The sequence below is a fragment of the Brachycentrus maculatus genome, unplaced genomic scaffold (assembly GCF_059751285.1).
Source record: "Brachycentrus maculatus isolate JH-2025_06_01 unplaced genomic scaffold, ASM5975128v1 h1tg000438l, whole genome shotgun sequence".
NCBI lineage: Eukaryota > Metazoa > Arthropoda > Insecta > Trichoptera > Brachycentridae > Brachycentrus > Brachycentrus maculatus.
This window is the reverse complement of record NW_028281186.1, coordinates 356,462-369,635: the sequence shown is the minus strand read 5'-3', so window position 1 is coordinate 369,635 and position 13,174 is coordinate 356,462. Positions and strand designations below refer to the sequence as shown.

At 33.6% G+C, this 13,174-nt stretch overlaps 1 protein-coding gene across 4 annotated transcripts in view; it reads right to left on the bottom strand.

Annotated features, from left to right (window-relative positions):
- rdx (BTB/POZ and MATH domain-containing protein rdx) overlaps positions 1–13,174 on the bottom strand; it is a 226,889-nt gene that overhangs the window by 92,239 nt on the left and 121,476 nt on the right. For 2 of the 4 annotated variants that reach the window (XM_088271364.1, XM_088271366.1), the window contains exon 1: positions 4,436–4,944. The exons of the other annotated variants lie outside the window; for them this stretch is intronic. In XM_088271364.1, the coding sequence (XP_088127490.1) occupies positions 4,436–4,449 (14 nt within the window). In that variant the 5' untranslated portion in view covers positions 4,450–4,944. Of the gene's footprint in view, positions 1–4,435; positions 4,945–13,174 lie in introns of those variants that run through there. 4 annotated transcript variants of the gene reach the window in all.

Here is a 13,174-nt window from a genome sequence, read left to right as displayed (position 1 = left end):
CAAATTCCACTTTTATTTTTATATATATAATGATACGTAACATATACAAAGAAATATTTTGTAAAGAAACGACTTAATTTTGTCAATTTGCTAAATATTTGCACATATGGAATGTGTGCATATTGGAAGTACACGACTGATTTAAAAAAAATCATAGTGGGTGTATTAACCACGACCCAGAAAACGTATATGGATATCTAACTAGATAACTATCTAGTTAAAGAATAACATATCAGAGAAAACTATAGATCGTTTCAGCTCAAATGATCGGGATATAGATAAGTAAATTTATCTAATTTTCTCTTTACCATGCGATGACATTACAATGAGTCTCCGTGCTTCTGCGACGGTGACGTATATGACCAGGTACCAATTACGTATAATCTTAGAAACTCACTAACGACCCCAATACACTGGAAACTCATTCGCTATAATATAATAGAAAGACGAATCTAACAATATTAATAATACCTCATCGCGTATGCTACCTTTTACTTCCAAAGTAGGCAAAACAATAAAAATGTGAACTAGAAAGAATCTAACCCACAAAGGTTTATCGATTGCTCTTAGCGGTTAAAAGATAAAACATAATGGCGTTGCAACAATATTTCCTTTTGACATATTGACATCATTTGATAACGCGAAACAAAGGAAGACTATATATATCCACATTGACAACAAGAAAAAACGCATAATAAAACCTTATGATACACACTATAAATAAGTATAATGAAATAATATAATATATTTACGAAGTACATCCGCAGTAAACCTGTCTCATAATAAATTGAATTATGTGTTTCGAAATCGTTACAAATATTTTTTTTAAAGATGGTTACACGGAAAAAAATGTATAGACCAAAGGTAGTCGGTATAAACAATAATTCCAACTTGTAAAATATGAGTATTCCACGAACAAAATAAAATTCAGTTTTAAATGAAAAAACTTTTATTTTTCTTCCATGAGATATGCTTTCCATAAAAGTAAACGCACGTAGTTATGGATCGTTATGAACAGTATTTTATTAATTAAAAAAAATATATTTAAGATGATATTATATTCAAAGCTAAAATATTGTCCACGACCGTTGTGTAGTGGTAAAAGCGTTTGGCTATTGTGTTGGAGGTACCGGGTTCCATTCCCAGGGGGGTCAATATAAATATGTATATATTAAGTGATTTTCACTATCGTATTATATTATATTTAATATTACACTGGACTGGTACCTACAAGAAACACAAAACTAATAAATAATCTTGTCTTCATGCAGTAACAATCAAGATAACACTGCGTCGATACGATGCAGTGCCCTATGCACCATTGGGTGCGGATAAGGGTCAGGAGAAGAGACTAAAACATAAAATAGATAGGTCACGTAGGTGACGGTGGGTCCATATTTTTATATATGTATGTAAAACGAATAAAAAACAATTTTTAAAACTTTGGTAGAATATATCTGGCATATTATATTTTTATATATTTTACATCGTTCATTAAATTTAAATTGAAGCGATGCATTGTATATTAAACAGATGCTAATGCAAAATTCTTATATGTATATCAGGAACACGGGGTGTCTCCAGTCAGGAAAGACGACGTCTGACCGAGTTGGTCGGTCAATGTGCAAAGCAGTTCGAAATGTCACGGATAAAAATAAGACAGCATGCACGTTCAGAGTACTCCGACTTATCCAAAATAGAAAATTAAGTCGTGCGTCTTCCTAGGTAACTGTTCAACTACTAGTAATCTCAATTTAAGAGTTAGATCGTATAGGTATAAGGTAATTTATAAAATTCAAACACAGTGCAATATGAATTTTGGAAAAAGTAAAAAGTAAAACAAAATCAGCGTGATTTAGGGGTGGTGTACAAATTAATGAATTTGACCCCCATACACATGAAAATTTGTATCGTTTGTTCAATTAACTAAACCTTAAAGTAATATTTTCAGTATAATAGACTTCGTAAACGATGAAGTAGTTTTGTTTACGCCGTTTTATGAAAAGAGGGAATCAAAACCTGTGGATTATATGTTTTACTTTATGTAATAATTTAGGAAAAGCGATAAAAATAGCGAAGGACATCAGTACCATAAACCAAGCTAGGACACAAAATGTCGAACCCTCTTCTAGTGGAACGAAAGGACTGTTGAAGACAGTCGACAGTCCGACTTCTCTCGAGGAGTTTTACGTGGTTTCTTCCCAGTAATGAGCAAATGCCGAGAAGTTACCCACACTAGATAATCCCCCCTGTTCCCAACACAGATTAAAATAAATCATTTTTTAGCTAGAAGAAACAAAAATCCACTTAATGATCTATAAACCTCATACTTAAAGAGCTAAGTAAATAATAAATGCAACTTACACCTAAAAAATAAATAACACATGTGGATACGACAAAACTGACAAATTCAACATTTCTAGATAAAACGAACAATCTACGATTGCCAGCTAAATTTCTACTATTGTTATAACGAGCGAAGATTGTACCGAAGAGATATGATTAATAAACAAAATGAAAAATTAGAGTGAGCATAATAAAACGTCTCGCGTAGACCGGTCATCACGTCTGTTTCGTGAGAATTTAGCGTTCCCATTGCAGTAATGAAAGAACGTATTCGGGTAATCAAAATTGGATTAGCTTCCAAGAAATTTAAATATTTATTCAAACGCTCCGGTTTGATAGCCGCGCGATCTAGTTCGCTATCAAATGAGATTAGCACGCATCGTTTGAGCATGTTGCCTTACTACTCGGAGTACAGTACCTACTAATACTAGTCCTAGTGTGCAAACAAGTCGTGCTAAGATGCTGTTTCTTTTTCAAACCGATATTGAATCTATCAATCGTAAGCAATTAGCTTCATGATTAACATTTGAAATATTCATAGAATAAATACTGTACATGCATTATAAAATATTGTCGGCGACCGGCTTTGGAGTAACTAACTAACTGGTCGTACGTCAGTATATATTTTATCATATTTAACTAGAATAATTCAATGTATACGAAGAGGATTGTATTGAACGAAATTAATTTAATTACTTCCTACTAACGTCACCGTGTAGATTGTACCATGTAGATACATTATTTATATTTTTTAATTTAAGTATTACTTAGTAAATACCACTATTTCTTAAAATCTACTGCGACACGTGTTTTGATGCATTCCGCATCATTTTCAAACACCGTATGTAAAGCTAATTCTAAATTTTTACTAATTCTAAACACTAAGTAAAACTTTTATTAAAACTGGATAGATTTATAGATTTTACCACAAAGTGACTGCCGAATCAATTAATGAAAACATTATGATCTTTTCGCCACCCTTAGTGTTTTTTAGTCTATTTTTCGCCATATTTTTCGATCTCAATGTATTTAATTGAGTTCAACTTTATAAAAAAATGCAACAACAAAAAAAACACGAATATCACTACATAAATTAAACTAAAGGTGAAATTTCTAATGAATCATTGAATATCTCCTTGTGTCAATGTAAGGTCGGCGGTCTGCGCCTGGATTTGACAAACCGGGTCATAGTTTTGGAGCGGTAAAGCCGTGTACTCGGTGTTCAACTGTCAGAGTATCTAATTGAGCCATCACAATTGAAAAAAGTGAGCTAAGAAAATATTTCAATGACCTGAATTTACCTACGATTACGTACTTTTTAAAACAAATTCGAGCGCAGTGGAAGCGATACGTGAACATGTTATTTTTAAAAAAAGTATGAAGTTTATTTGAAACTAAGCCATTGCAAATGTTGATTCTTGCGTCAATTTAATTATATTGATATTAATCGATACGTATCCGTTAATACTGATGACAGGTGGGATATTTGAAAAATCATTTGATCTTGAGATTTTTAGCAGACACACTTACATACACACTATTACACACAATATAAAAATTTCAATAAAATAAACATAATAATCCTTAACATTAAAAATAATGAAGTAATATTTGTATTTAACAAATAACCTAAAGCTATAATTTCAAACTAACATATAACAAGGATCAAAAATATCTTAGCATAAATTGACAAAAAATCATAGGACAGGATTGACACGAATGTCAATCGAATGTAAACAGATGCTGTAACCTGGAGCTAAGTTAGTAAAGTAGATAAAGCGAAGCACGTGGACCCTGAGAGGCTGTGCGTGCATTCTTTAGCTATCTATGATTGTCCTCGCTTCGAGGAAATTTAAAATGTGTAACAATGTCCGAGGTCTGCACACACAGGGTGCAGGTAAGCCGCAGTCGCAGTCAGTAGGTAGTCGCCGAGGGGAAGTGCACCGAACGGATGAAACCGGCCGTTCGGAACAGAGAAATTCTGCTCACACATAAAGGGAAACTCGGGCCTTGCAAAACTGCGCTAAATTTCTAAACACTTACGAAACCCATCGGTTCAACACACATAAAAGTGAATGCATATCAATACCTTGCTAGCGCCATCCTAACATTGGGTAATCCAGAAATGGTTGCTTTTAGAATATCCACGGTTGTTGATTGTTGTAAAACTCGGCCCCAAAAATCGACGGACGAAATCCAGAACTTAACTTTCTAGTCGAGAAGTAAGCGGCTCACTTCGAGAGTAGCTTATAACACACAATGCAACTTTCTTCTCGAGGTTTTGTCACTTTTACAGGTGAATCCAACACAATCACGGAACGGAGTCGCCGATCAAAATTACAATCTCATCACTCAAAATTTAAACGAACGCTTTTTAAAAATCGAAAGTTTAAAAACTTAAAAATATCATTTGAGAGCGAAAATAGTAAAACATACGCGGAAGCTATTTCATAATTTATATAAACGGGAGCTGGTAATAAACTAAAACAAAGGACTCGGCTCGTAATAAATGACAAGTGTCAAAAATCATATGGTCAACTTCGACGCTTCTCGTTCACGCAAAATACAACCGCATGCGGCGAGCGACCGTTCGCGACTGAAGGGGCGAACTCGGTGCGACGCACGCGATGGGCGGCTTGCGACTGCTACGGCGGATCAAAGCCGCGCAGCCCAGTGGGCGGCTGGCCGGAGGCAAAATGCGAAAACTTACTGCGAGGAGACATTTCATCTGGAGGGAAAATTGCGCGGCGGCTGAAAACGCACTTTCCTTTCGAAGCGAGCCCCGTTCGCCTAGGGAGGGTTTGGACGAGCTTTCGGCATATTCCGAAACGATCATATGGGCCGTTAGTAAAGTGGCGCGAATAGTTATTTCTCCCTCTGCAGTTTCTGTAACGGCGGAGCCCCCTTTCGGTTAGGTTCCCCTCGCGCGAGTACCGGGGGCGGGGGGCGCGGGGACGGGCGAGGGCAGCGCCCCCTGTCTCACCGCGGCCGGGGATGACGCCCGGCGGAATTGCATTGTAATAGCGCACTACAGCCGGCCGACTGCTCGCATCTAGGTATATGGGCAAAGCTGCACATGCTGCTCGCGACTACAGCTAAAGCTCCCAAACTACACACATGTGGGTATGCAAAGTATTTTGTTTACAGAGAAATTCATCATTATAATTATTTATTTTTATTTTTATAAAAATGAGGTCAAGGGATCTTGCATCCCTAATGTCACTGCGACCATATTAGGTCTATTGTGACCTCCCTCTGCATCATAGCTCACTCTCAAGACCTACATGAGTCACGGAGCTCACGACCTGTCATGGTGGTAAGAGCTTTACCTTCTCTGCACACATGTTTGCACACCGATTTTTAACAGAGAAATTCATCATTATAATATACGAGGACATAAGAAAATACACGTGCAGCCAATAAACACAACTTAGTTAAGAGTGAGGTCCTCACAATATATTACCTTTACCCAAATTAACCAGCTGCCTGACATACATACATAAAATAGAACCCAGTCAGGGGTCCAAATAAATGAACTGAAAAATACTTGTGACTTGTGTATGTAATACGTTTAAATGAATAAATAAAAATAGAGTTTGTTCCGAGTCCTCGAGAACGCAAAAAGTTACGGGATATCATTAAAATAATGAACCAAACTGCAAAGTGAATTACAAAAATAATTTTGCATTAAAAAATATACTAATATATTTACTCCGTGTATACAGCCAGTAAAAAAAAAGTTGACAATAAAGGAGCCTTTATTCAGAGGGAGTATTTCAAAAGCTCTTTAAATTTATTAACGAAAATTCAACAAAAGAAAATATTCCGAAATTAATAACTTTAATAAGATGATAAAAGCAACGAGTAATATATTTAAAAAAATAAACATTATAATTTTGAGTATTAATTTTATATAAAAACGTATCATAATTTATAATATTGTTTACATATTTTCAGTGATTTATGCGAATATCTTTGTGGTGATATAAATTACAACTGTTCCCGAATCACAAACATTTTAAAATACAATTCACCCGGCTATTTACGCTTATGTTTGCGCAGCCACAGAATGCTAAATGGAGAAAACAGAAAGGGAGTTTTTTTGTGTGGCTAAATCGTCTTTGTTCATTTAAAGAGAATACAACATACATGTAGCAGTAATATCCAAAAGCAGTACATCTAGTAATATACAAGCGGTACAAACAAACACGCATACATTTTCGTGACTAAATTCTACAATAAATACTTGGAAATGTGAGTTTCTGAAGTCGTTCACTGAATGAACGAGGGTAAGGATAGTAATTTGGCAATCGTAAAATAGCACCTTGCAGATGTTAAGTCTATTAAATTTTATCGTGCGAGCGAGGTCAGTTACGATTATTTTCGAAAGTTTTCTGCAGAAAACTAAAACAATAATGGCCAACCACTATGTCCTTCGTGCTCCCACACACTTTCCTTATTAAGGTAAAAATTTACAGCCGCTAATATCCGTGACGTCCCTAATCGTTTTCAATTAAAAAAATCCTTTCCTTATTATAACAAAACATACAAAAATCTTTTTTTTAAACGGTAAATTTGTTTGATATATCAAGAGGTACATAGTGATCAGATAATGATAGTAGGAATATGCAAATATCTATAAATGGACGACAATTTAAAAACACAAATAATATTTACAACAAATTCCTTAATGTTTAAAATGATTTACAAATATCATACTTTTCGTTTGAAAAATATATAAATTTGACAAAATTAATTCCAGTCGTACAATCGTATGATGCATATATTATACTTAATAAAGAAAGAGAATCATCAAGAATAGTAATTAAATTTTATAATATATACTATATACGAACTCAAAATTATTTCTATAAGAATTTTTTAAGTCATAACGGACGGAGTATAGAACCTCAATAAAACGATGTGTGCATATAAAACAAGAGAGTGAATCATTATAAAATGTGGCATCACGTAACAATGACTATTGTTTAACGAAAACACAAAAAATGTAACTTCCTTACCGCGACACGGTAAAGGATAGAAATATTTCATTTATGTAATTCATCTACATATCGAAATCTCAATTTTACGGGTAAAAAATTAGAACAATTCATTTTAAAATATATTACATAATAAGTCACATATCGTTTACTCCTTTCAAGAACGTCATAAATAAATAAAAATCTGATTGATTGATTGATTTTTTATTGATTTTTCAGAAGAACGTTTTTAAAGTTTAAAAATATAATACAATATATTAAAAATAAATATCAAGCCACTTATTGAACTTTTTACTGTGTAACAGATCTTTTAAGGTAAAACCTGAAGGGTTTTTTCCCCATTTGAAAAATATTTAGCATATTTAAAAAAAAATATACAATGCCTTCAACGCTTCCTGCCCTGTAGCGGGTAAATATTAAGTTAAAAATATGCCGCTTTTGCTGAAATATAGTACATTTTCTGGGCATTCCGAAAACATGCACAACTGAAAATTGACATTTTTTGATTTATGATGTTCTTGAAAGGAGTGAGCGATATTCCCGGTGAGTGATTTCCATTACTCATTTTGGGATTAGGGTAACAAGATTGAAACACAAATAAAGAAAAAAAATCAAACAAAACTAACACAGGGCAAAATGTAGAATACATTTCGCGAAGGCGGTCGATTTTTCGACGATGAAATGCAAATTTCGCGAGTCTGCGAACAGCTTTGGAACATTCAATATAATCTACCGGTGAAAAGAGGGGGTGAATCAACGCAGGGTCGAGGGTACCGCGCAAATAATACCGCGCCGCGTAATGTCCTCCCCGAAAACGAGCTTTTTCAGTTTTAAAAAGACTCTTCCCCGTACGCGCACATCTACTAATGGCAATCCTCAGAAATTTTGAATATTTCCCCTGGCCGAAATTTTTTCAGTTAGCTTAACTTCGGGGCGGCCACCCTTGTAGCGGACCCCTTCGGACAGCCCTAGAGTTTGGGAACCCCGTCCTACAAAACCGACCTCATTTCTCTCCCTTCAGGCTGAGGGCCCTATTGAGGTCACCCCTCTTTATGAATAATACTTCTTAGTGGAGTTGTTATCGCCGAACTGATCGTGTTGATAATACAACAGACAAATATGAAAATAAAATGGGTTATAACGAGAAAATATTAAAAAAAGAAGATACAGGCTAATTATAAATTATCCAGATGCCTGACATATGTATATAAAATAGAACCCACTCAGGGATCCAAATAAATGAGCTGAAAAAAATATGTTTTGAATATTGAAAGCATCAACTTTGTGGATCATTTTGATATATTATTTTGAGAAATAAAAAGAGTCTATGTTTTGATCCACTCACATTTTTATTAACAACCAACTAGTTGAAAAAAAATAGTTTGTGGAAAGATATTTGTTTTAGTGATTGGTTAAAATTGTAAAAGAAAAACACTTGTTTTTTTTAACACTTGAGTTTTTTATTATAACGACTAGTTTTGAAAGCTATGCTTCCATCTTCAGGTCTAAATATTAACTAAATAAATAAACTCAAGTGGTAAAAAACAAATGTTTTTCGTTTAAAATTTCATCATGTCTTACAACAAAGTGAATGCCGAAACAATAAATAAATTAGTGATAAGTTATATTTTCTTATTTATTTTCATTAATTTTAAACATGCTACTTACCTTATGTCTTTTTTATATGCCTATTTACTGTACATTTATTTATTGCTTTATATTTTACATTTTGCCCTGTGTTTTCTTATTTGTTATTCAGTCTTTTTAACCTTAATCCCATGTCCCAAAATGGGAAATGGAAATTACTCATCGGAAATATTATATGTGACTAATGTTTGTATTATGTTTGAATAAATAAATAAGCATAATTATACGTGCAATAAAAATGAATGAGAATTATTTTTTATTTAAATCGCAAAATGAAGATAAAACTTTGCGCCAAGACAGAAAGAATTATTTTAAAACACATGCTAAAATATACAACGATAAATTGTAAAAGTTTTCTCCACATATTTTATAGATTTTTAAGTAGAGTACTCTCTTAGAAAATAGAGCTGAATAGCTCAATTCTCATATTAAACTACATTAGAGACTAAAAATATCTCGCTTAGTCTGATAAATAAAATAAAATTACTTTGAAGAAAAAACCTTGAATAATACTGAAAAAAAAACGAATAACACAATTTTTATATTATGATGCAACGTTGAAATATAATAGTTTCCCAGTAAATAATAGGGAGAGGTATTAAAAACCGAATAAGTAAGTAGCTTTTTGTAAACATTTTTATTTTATTTTATAAACCTTTACTCCGCCTTCGTAGTGTATTGGTCAGCACGCTCGGCATCCGTACTGGAGGTCCCGGGTTCGATTCCCAGGGGGCGGGGTCAAATAAATACAAGTGAATTTTAACTCAAATATTTATTTAATATTACCCTAGACTGGTACCTGAAGCGGGGGGCTGATAACCTTTTCTCTATCGATCGAGTATCGATCAAGATAACACTGCGTTTATATGATGCAGTGCCCTATGCACCATCGGGTGCGGATAAGGGTTTGAAGAAGCTTTCACTCGTTAGAGAATGATTTTGGCTCTGACGAACAAAATAAAGTACATCGTTATAATAAAAGCGTACCTTCATATGACACTAACCATAATATTATATCAACGTTAAAGGAAGTGCAAATAAAATATAATATTATTACGCAGACGAATTTTATGGAAATCGTGACAAATTGAATTGAGCAAAAACACGACAGTAATAATTATCTTTATTAATCAGATCGGACGGAGACAAGCGGCGAAAAGTTGGCGAGTGAGTGAGAGTAATAGTACGAGCTGATAGAAAATTGGTGAAAGTAAACGTAATAGTTGGAAATAGAAACTGCGCCTTTGCATCGGTATATTTTGTGTAAAAAGAAATATGCATCTAGAAATTGACGCATAAAAATAACAGAGAAAATATCCAAGAAAAGATAACATGAGGCAATCATCGCCTCGCGCGAGACACACACGAGACATGACATCGGAAAATTATGAGCGCGCTGCGAAAAATCTCTCAAATCACCGTCCTAATCATAGGCATACTTTGAATAAATATAATACGATACATTTTGCCAAATGAAATTTGGTAGAGAAATATTTGTATTTTTATTATTTACAAAAATACTTCAATTTCATACTATTTCTGTGAGCCTAAGCGGCTTATTATTAGAAATAGGTATAAAATTGTGGTAGAGTGGGTTCGAACCGAGAAACTCTGACCCAAGAGTCCGCTACACTAATCATGGGACCACAACCCGACACAAATAAAAAAAAAAAAAATTAGTCAATGGAAAATTCATAGCATAATTTTAACAACAAAAAAACACGCCAAGGTAATTTAAAATAATTCAGATTGAATGGATAGTGATAGCCAAATCCGCTCTGCGATGACCCTCATACAAAGGGCACATATTCCACATATCCTAATTTTTTCATTTTTAATTCAAGTTTTACTCGGTAAATACCACTATTTCTTAAAATATATTGCGACACTTGTTTGGATTCATTCCTTTCTTTTTTAATTTAGTTTTGCTTGGTAAATATTAAATGTTTGTAAAAACAAAGGTACGGTGTTTGAAAATGATACGGAATGCATCGAAACACGTGTCACTACAGATTTCAAGAAATAGTGATATTTACCAAGCAAACCTTAAAATAAAAATATATATATTACCACAAAATGTCTGCCGATTTAATAAATGATACAATTTTTTCGATTAAATAAAAACTATTAAAAACGCTGTCGATCACTGAAATAGATTTATGAACACGAAAAAAGTCACATAAAGCGAATTAAATTAAAATTAAAATTAATATTACATTACCAAGTGCTATTCGGAATGAATTCACTCCCTAAGTATTATCCTTTATAGTCAAACAGTTATACTCAAATAGTTAGAATTATTCGGAAACGGAAAAAAGCCGTAACCTTAATATCAAGTAATGGAAATAAGAGCATTCAATTATTAAATCACACTTTTTAGCGGAGAAGGTTGGCTATAAATTTTAATTTATTGTCCTTGATGAAGATCGCGCGTGGCAACGGCGAACGTTTCAAGTGGAAGGCATTGAAATATCGTAAATATATAATGTATTAGTTTACGGATGGATTCGGAGGCGGGCAACAGGGGTGACCTAGTTAGAATCCCAATTATTCGGCATTAGGGTGGCGGCCTACTTTCCGCCCATAGGCACAGCACACAGCCGATACCGCCAGGGTTACTACGCGGACCCAAGGTCTGGCAGCTACCATTCAACCGAATGGAAAAGGCAGCTCAAAGTAGGACCGATAATATCCCGAACTTTTAAGCTACATTCTTAGAGGAGACTCTTGCTTTTGTATGTGATGGGGTGTTTTGAACCAGCTTACATGACGCTTTGTCTAACTAAAGGGTGTACTAACTCGTGTACTTACACTTAGGAGAGTTTTACCCCTCCATATAAACGTAAGTGAAACTAACAAATTGCTTCTAATAATTGCAGATTAATACACACAATAATATTTTAAATTATCCACCTTTCCTGAAAATCTAACAAAGTATTTAAATTATTTTTTGGAATCTCAACACAGATGGAGAAGAATATGGAAGTCTGGGCATTAACGGGGCTTACGACCGTCACGGGCTGGTTTAAGTGATCTCTTTACACACGTGTAACATTCGCCAATTCTACCCACGATTGACAATAACACTACTCAAATTCTCGGAACTTCTATTATATGTATGACTCAAATGTCATAGTGATTGAATCACTAGAATTTCATTAGAGACATCTATTCTATTGGTGAGATTGTCAAAAAATAATACGAAAAATAACTCCTTAAATTGGAGATAATCCAGATTTGTAAACAAGTATTTGGACAAATTAAAAATGAAGTATTTGACCGAATATTTATTTTCCCATAAACTCTTTATTTGTGAATGACATGTTTTCAAAAAAAGTAGGTCTAAAAATGCACAGTAAATAATATAATGTTATCAGGAAAAAATAATGCGTTTTAAAAGTAAGTAGCTAGCCCAATTTTTAAAATCACATTTTCTAAATAAATCATTACTTTTTAAAATAAAAAAAAAATAAAAATATATGAACGAAAATAGGTTACGATACCCTTTAAAACATTTGATATCACGATAGCAATCCATATTAAGATTTTAAGTAATATTTTTGTAAGCTTCACCCTCGAGATTTGACTTTTTATCCCATTAGGAGTTATTTATCCGATTTCACGAACCCTCGGTCTAGCTTATCCCCTCGCGTCGCTGTCCTGGAATCGTTTTAAAATACTCAAAGGCTTTTTGAAAAATCTTATTCGAGTGTTTGTAGATTAGAGTTCTACATTATAAATACAAATATCTCGATAATTACACTAATTCATTGCATACTTATATAAATTATACATACATACATGTTTTTTTTACTGAATAACCAGGATTGTTTCCGTTCTAAATAAGATAATATTTAATTTTTGTAATACAAGTAAACATATTATTAGAAACACCACGAAACAAATCTTAGATTCACAACTGATTTTGAGTGTGTCCAAATACTCGTTCGGCGGTCATGATATTAATGATATAATATATATAGGAGTTTCGAAAATTTTCAATGGTGTGGTTGTCAATAATGGATATAATGGAGAGTGTTGTATGTAAAGTGATCACGTAACCTATCTGGATATTTACAGGTAATAAAACCTGTAAATACCTACACTTCCATATCTTGAGATGTAAAATTAGATTATTTACATTCCATTAAACGAGAAAATATTATTTGTCGTCCGTCAGG